This window comes from Cajanus cajan, chromosome 11 (genome assembly GCF_000230855.2).
Source record: "Cajanus cajan strain Asha chromosome 11, NIPB_CcT2T_4, whole genome shotgun sequence".
NCBI lineage: Eukaryota > Viridiplantae > Streptophyta > Magnoliopsida > Fabales > Fabaceae > Cajanus > Cajanus cajan.
The window spans coordinates 39,467,215-39,474,853 of NC_138527.1; the positions used below are offsets into that span (position 1 = coordinate 39,467,215).

The 7,639-nt window shown below is 34.4% G+C and overlaps 1 protein-coding gene across 2 annotated transcripts; it reads right to left on the reverse strand.

Moving 5' to 3' along the window:
• Nucleotides 1–1,698: 1,698 nt before the first annotated feature.
• Nucleotides 1,699–7,219, reverse strand: LOC109800069 (uncharacterized). 2 transcript variants are annotated; one of them, XM_020360753.3, is made up of 3 exons: nucleotides 7,048–7,219; nucleotides 4,573–6,412; nucleotides 1,699–3,697 (listed from the first exon to the last, which is right to left on the reverse strand). In XM_020360753.3, exons 1-3 carry the CDS (start codon nucleotides 7,059–7,061, stop codon nucleotides 1,724–1,726), a joined length of 3,828 nt encoding a protein of 1,275 aa, XP_020216342.2. In that variant the 5' UTR covers nucleotides 7,062–7,219; the 3' UTR covers nucleotides 1,699–1,723. The 2 variants fall into 2 exon arrangements, with proteins under 2 accessions (XP_020216342.2, XP_082922400.1); XM_083066274.1 differs by lacking the exon at nucleotides 7,048–7,219 and adding an exon at nucleotides 6,687–7,019.
• Nucleotides 7,220–7,639: the final 420 nt, after the last annotated feature.

Here is a 7,639-nt window from a genome sequence, read left to right on the forward strand (position 1 = left end):
AAAAAATTGGTGTAAGTTGCTAACATACTCCCACTAAAAAATTGGTGGGAGTACATTAGCATTCCCATATATATATATATATATATATATATATATATATATATATATATATATATATATATATATATATATATATTTCATTCTCATGCTATATATTCTCCATATACTATGAAATATTTTTTAATTTTTTTATGTTAGAATGAGAATATTTTATCTTAATTCTTAAATTAAAATAAATATTTTAAATTAAAAAATTATAAATAAAATATTATATATTATCACTATCATAATTATTTCTATTATTTTGTTTAAACTATCATAATCATTTCATACCACTATCACCATCATCACTATCGTATGTCACCACCTTGATAAAGATAAAAAAATACAAAGAAAAAAACACAAGATTTGAGATAAAATTCGATAATAATTTGACATGTAGAGGAGTAACTTTAGAATGAAACAATTATGTATCCAGTAAACAAAGCTAACCTTATGATTGTTAAAAAAAATATTAAAAAAATGCTAACTCTGTAATTGTATTTGTTTATTTATTTATTTATTATTTATTTACTGGACTGAAGTACTGAACCCTACTTTATAAATTGAAGCCGAAAACAGCTTTAAAGACATTATAGAAAAAAAATATTAAAAAAACTAAATAAAATGAATTTACCCATAAATTAAAATAAATTATGTATAAATTATAAATTATAAATTATAATTAAGTCTTTAAATTAATCTAAGAGAACTTTTACACATTAACTTCTACATAAATATAAGAAAGTTATTTTTTTATTTTTTTATTATCTTTTATATAATTATTGCATACAAAAGACTCCTCGAGTTTCCATATATTTTATTTTAAAAATAAATTAAATAATAAAAAGTAGTTGAAATTAAATGAGAGAGATGATTTTAGAGAGTTAATTAGAAAATATAATATAAATAAATAAATTAGAAAAAGTGTTTTAAAAGTTGTAAAAGTAAAATGGTCAATAAAAAAATGTACACTAAAAAAATATTAAATTTATTAATAATATAGATTTTAAAATAATTTATCCAAACAAACAGGAAGTGGAAGTGGAATCCAAAACAAACTCGAAACAAGAAAAAATTAGCCAGAAATGAGGCTAGAAGAGACCAAACTTTGTGAGGAACAGCGATTCAATCCAGAGTTTAACGACCTACGTGCTGTATCAACGTAAAAGTAGTCAGTCCTAGGTATCTATCTATAAGGCTACTTTCATGTGTAGTTCCAAAGGAATATAAAGCAATTAATCGGCCATAGAGTACTACAACAGCTCCGATCTCTTGTCAAGCTAATAAGTAGTTCCCACAGAGATAGGGTGTTTTTCTTTCAATACTCAAAAAATCAAAACTAACCTAACCTCATTAAATTCTTAAACACCCTAAACAGCATTTTTCATGATCTTATGGCAAGGACACCATTATTGTCAACACGTACTTGACATCATCAAGTTTACACCAAGCCCATAGTTTTCGTTATTTTATTTCCTCTTTTACTCTGCATATTTATAGGATTTTCCATGTACTAATTTTGTTAATAGTCATAAAATTATAATTCTTTTTTACACTACTAAATGATGGTGAGTGTGCATGCGTGCAGCTGTCAGGGCTTTATCCAGACCTTTATTTTTCTTGTTAACATAGGCCCAGGGTGAAGGCAAGAAAACGTCAAATAACGTTGTTTTTCAACTTATTAGCCTTCTTGAGAATTTGTCACAAGGGTTTGTGGACCTCTTACAAAAAAGCTGTCGAAATTATTTTCCACGGGACAGGACTTGGAATTCATGGAAGTAACATCTTTTGGAACTAACAAGTGAAGTCCAGAAAAATGATCACCCCAAATATCATATGTATACTCATTTGCCTCTCGTGCTTGAACAGCTGTTTGGTTGTGAAGTTGGGATCCAGGAGCTCGAGCATGCAAGTTCACAGTAGATTTTGACCCCAAGGGAGATGGAAAAGTGCTGGCAGTAAAGAGAGGAGTGGCACAAGGAATCTGAACAGGTAGACTAGTAGCACTTCCTGAAGCAGAATGTGGCACTTGAGAAGACATATTACTGCTGCACCTTGGTTTCAATATATTTGCCTCAGCAGCAGAAGCTTGATCATTGGCAGAATGTTGGGCAGCCCCCTGTGTCATCGAACAGAGAGCCTCAAGAGGAGGTTGCTCCACATCCGCAGACAATGACCAGTTACATTTAGGTGTAGCAGCGGCAGTTGGGGATAAAGGAGATGAGGGTGTAGAATTCCCACTTTGACTGCTTGAAACTTCAGACAACGTTGCTAATTTCGCACCAAGACTCTTCCTCTTTTTTCTTCTACCCTTTTCTTTACCAGTTTTGACCGTGAGATAACCCAACTGAGATTCTTTCATTGGATCAGAGCTCTGAACTTCTGTGGAAGACAATTTTCTTTCACTTTGAATATCCAATGCATGACTAGTCTGTTTATGATTTTCAGAACTCTCTGTCAAATGCCGAGATATTTCCAGTTCAGATGGATTGGCTTGACCATAGGAATATCTGGCACTAGAGGCCTCCATTAGATGATTCGTCTTACTAGACATAGAGAGCTTACTCTTTCTCTGCTCATGATGTACCGCAGAGGTTTCCACAGCACTTGTCATGGTGGTGTGGACCATGTTATCATCACTCTTGCAAGAGAAATCCAAGAAGCCCAATGCAGTGGTTTGAGGAAATATGAAACAAAATATCAGAACTATTAAGGATGCAACAAGAAGGAACCCAAGAAGAGATTTCTTCAGTCGCATCCAATACATGGATCTCTTGCAGATACTTAGCATATCATAAGGGAAACTAGCTTTCATAGGTAACAGAAAAATACCACTAGCCAACACCAGTTCAAGATCTCGATGCACCACAGCTGCAGAAAAACCGGTTTGATATGATATCAGTAGTTTAGTTGATTCCCCAGGCTCAAGGGCAAAACCCTCACAAAAGAGAATCTTAAAACCATCCAACCCACATTCTCTCCCAGAAACTCTGATACTTTTAACCTCCAATGGCAGATCTCCTGTGTTTTTGGCATATAACTCTTTCATTAAATGTTGTGAACAGGCAGAGGTTATCTCTTTCATGTGAAGTAAAGTATATGGAAGAGAAAAGTTGAGTGTCTTGGGCATTTTAAGATCAAAATCTACACTGTCAACATGCTCAGACCTCTCGAGCAAAACCAAAGAAAGCAGCCCTCCATATCCCCTTAAAGGTATCCACTCAATACCTGAAAGATTGTTTCTTATCATTGCTGAACCACTCCATCCACATCGATCAGATGGATAAAAAATTATTGGCCCTAAAGTTACATGATCAAGAGGGTGCACATAAGCCTCTGTTAGTGCATTATCTGGTACAGAGAATCCGTACTTTTTAGGATTAGCACCTTCATCTAGAACCAAATTACTAGAAGAAGGGTGTATTGAATCATCTAAACCCCTACACTCATTGATTATTTCCCCTGAATTCAAGATAAGCTGCATCACAACGGGTTGTTGACTGGGATTCTTAACAGTGATCCACCTAGAGACATAACTTCCAACCTGAATCATTGGAAATAACACCTCACGGTCTTCAAGCACAGACATGCCAACACTGGTTCCTTGAGATTTCCAGTTTGCAAGAACCAGTTCATCTACATCCGTCTCTAAAACCTTCAAATAAACATAGCAGAAAACTTACTTTAATGGTTATTGGAAATTGAAAATATGTATCAATAATCAATAATACTAAATAATTTCAAGAAAATTAAGTAAAATTATTTTCTATAGCATAATGACCAAGATCTGCTACTGTATAAGTGTACATAATGACAACAATTGCACATATACAGCATTTTGTGGAAAGACAAATGGCAATAAAAAGTATCAGCGAAGGAAAAAGAGTAGAGGAGTAGATTAGACAGAAATGTTAAACAATGGTAAAGAAGGCACTAATGGGAGAAAATCCTATGTGATTCACTGCACTATTTCTGCGTACTATACAAGTAGATGAGACTCCAACTTTCAGAGTTGAGCTGTCAATGAGATATATATATATCCTTCCATTTCACCTGTTGAATATATTGAAACTATTTAACACCCCTTTATCCTACCTAGAGCACCGTAGCCATTTTACTTCTCAACTCTCAAACCTGTCTAACTCTCAGTTCTTGATAATTGAATCTAAAAATCTAGGGGGGGGGGGGGGAATTAAAAGACATACATAGTTAATGCAGACAATTGATTTTCATACATAATCATGTAACATTGTAAGCATAGCCAATAATAATTGTCAAGTTCAGTATTTTAAGTAATAATATCAGAGAAAAAGTCTAAATTTATCAAAAGTGCATACTTCCAAGTTCCAACGCACTTACAAAATTGATTCAGTTGAAATACCCCATTCTTAAAAGAAAAAATGAATGACTACAAAAATAAAAGACGGTATTTATTACTCAGTAGTCTCAATGTTGAGTTATTAATTAAAAACAGCTCATCAACATTTGTGTTCAAATAGAATACAGACAGCAAGGGCTGAATCAACTTACCTTGATGTTTGGTCTTAATTGCATGCTTCTGGCCATATACCCTGCTCTCATATTGTCAGATTCAGCATGTTTGGACTTGCCCTCTACTTTAACAGATGAATGCCTTAGCCTTTGATGTTCAAAACAAATATATAATACGTCCTCACATGGTATCTCAATCAGGGGACTAGTTGAATCATTAGTAAGAATCAGCAGTTTGCAGTTCTCTCGCAAGCTGGAGACTTTAGGAGCAAGGTCATGTAAATCCAAGTGCAGATGACTACAGTAAATAATGCCAACTTGCGTAACAGTACCGGGGAAAAGCAGCAAACCTTCTTGGTACTTGAAATGGAAAAGCTCTTTGTCAGAAACTTCAATGACTTTAACAAAACTTGAAACATAAGGGGAATCATTTCTTAGAGAGATAGTGATAGCAGTTTCACCACTATCACATGTAGCTAGACCCTCAAGAGTTGCTGAAATAAATATACCAACCATATCATAGGCAGAATGACTATCTACTTCAGCTTCAATAGGGACCATAATAGTATCAGATGTATCTTGCGAGGACCTCAGTAAATGCAAACAAAATGCACCAAAGATTTTTCCCTCAAATCCAGCCATAATATCCATCTCCATGAGAGTTGCAGAGTCATGTGGAGCAATATCCCAATTCCTATGGGGTCTGATTGCTACGATTGGTGAACCAAATTGGCCACTCTTCACAACCAATCGGTCCTTTAAAGTTGGGAAGAGCCAAGCATCAAAAACCTGAAAATCATTTATCCTACAATTTGCTTCAGTTTCAACAGAATTATGCCCTGAAGAAATTGATATCCAGGCAGTTATTTCCTCCACATAAAGGGTCTCATCAAAGGGATTGATCAATGAAAAATTCTTGCTCAATCTTCCACCAGGAGAAATTTGCACACCTGATACGGGCTGAATTCCAAAAGGAGACTCAGTAGCATGTCCTTTAGCTTCTACTATGAATCCACCAGAATTCGTCTGCAAAATCAGGCTAGCTGATGACAAGCCCAGACTTTTAGGGAAGAAAACAAAACAAATTAAAGCTGATTCACCAGGACTTAGTGAAACATCACTGAAGTTACAAGGGTAGAACTGTAAGTCTGTGCTGAAAGGCTCATAGAGGTGTAATATGCTGTCATTGCATGTATTTGTCACAGTTAAAAAAGCTGCTGAAGAGGAATACAAGTATTTTTGTCCCCAGTCCAGCACAGTAGGGCCAATCCTTACATTGGGTGAGACAGAATCATCAAAAGAATTTGATTTGGAAATCTCAGAGTTCTTTGACAGAAAGCGCGTTGTCTTCTGTTTAAGTGATGAGCCTCCACAAGAAGAAATATCATCTTTACAACCAACCTCAGTTTGAAGAAGTCGTACTTCATTCACTCCCTCTTTGGTGTTCAAAGAACATGAGACAACCCCTCCATTAAGTAACCTATACACACCATATTCAGATGACCAGCTTTTGTTACTTGTCTGCCTGCTATCTTGAGCTACCTCTACACAAAATGGACTGTTGTATTGACTGTCAGATTCTCCTAGAGAAGCTTCCTTGACAATTTTCTCCTTATGAGAAAATCCAGACAACATTGACGGAAAGCAGAATGAGCGACTCTTCGGACACACATTTTCATTTGTTTTACGGGCAGATGGAAACCCATAGCCTACACTAGAGTCACTAACAGTGGTGTCTGAAGAACCAAGATCATAACTTTTCTCAAAAGATGCACAAGCATCATAATCAGATGGGTTTTTTAACCCATTCAAAGAGCACAGTCCATATCCAACGAGACAAAAGAAGATCAACGACAGAACCACCTGACAAGACAATCCCCTAGTTGAACCACGAATACCGGTTAGAATTCATTCATTTTCACGCCACACATAAATTATGTGCAAACAACTAAGGCAGAGAATGCTTTCAGTGCAAATAAAAATACAATCTATATGTTCATATATTTTAGCGATTGCAATTACACCTTGTAGCATTGATTACAGATTCTTTACGCGAACTTTATGTGGTTTACATAATCAAACAGCACAAAATGCCCAAAAAAACAAACAAACAACATGTAGAGAAAGATATGAAGCAATAATTAGAATTCAACCTTTGTAAGCTAGAAATAGAAAGGATAAGGATCCTTATCCGCACCGTTGCGTGAAAAGTTTGAATATTTATCATAGCATGCTAAAGCCCATCATCTATTCGCCGAAAAATAAAAAAACAAAAACGTAATAAACACTTAAACAGAACATTCAAAATCTTTCCCCCAAAGTAAAAAATAAATAAAAACACCCACAACACAGCACAGCACAGCACGTGCTCAACCCAAAACAATCACAGTACTCCCACTGAAAACTAAAAATAGGAAAAATGCAAAAAGGCGATGACGGAAGATGAAAAATAGTGACGGGGAAGGAGTTTTAGCGAAATAGAAGAGTGAAAAGGAAAAGAGAGTGATAAAGTACCGGAGGCGGAACATGGAGAGAGAGAAAGATGGTTAACGATGATTAGGGTTTGAAGGGAGAAAGAAAGGAAGCCATAGGAGAAGAGACTGAGAGGGAATTTTTGGGGATGTTCTTACTGCACACACAAACCCGATGAGTGGCTACAGACTACTATGAAAATTGCAGACAGGGTGGTAAAACAAATCCCTGTTTCAATAAATGTTTACTCTTTTTTAACTAAATATCTAATCATGATATTTTTACTAGATTTCCAGGTTAAAATTATTCAATTTAAACTAAACTATCATTGTTTAAAATGTAATCAAAAATTATATAAATTATTGTTTCATTCTAAATTAGTATATAATTAAATTTTCTATTTTATATGATAATTGTTTTAAAAAATTATGTATTACAATTGCAAATCTTTTTAATTTAATTGTGAATTTGTGATCTACTATTGATATATACAAATTTATTAGGTCAAATGTAAAATATAATAAGTAATTTATAACTAAATAGTAGTATAAAAATATTTATACTATTTGAATATTTTATTGAATTTGAAATGACTTGTGCTAATGGAGTATTAAATTTAAATTGCATAATTTAT

Bases quoted from the DNA above. Each gene is read 5' to 3' on its own strand.
- LOC109800069 (XM_083066274.1), bottom strand. From the start codon at position 6,760: ATGATAAATATTCAAACTTTTCACGCAACGGTGCGGATAAGGATCCTT. The intron at 6,413-6,686 runs GTTGAATTCTAA...TGGTTCAACTAG, and splicing joins TCTATTTCTAGCTTACAAAG to GGGATTGTCTTGTCAGGTGG. The intron at 3,698-4,572 runs GTAAGTTGATTC...GTTTATTTGAAG, and splicing joins AATTAAGACCAAACATCAAG to GTTTTAGAGACGGATGTAGA.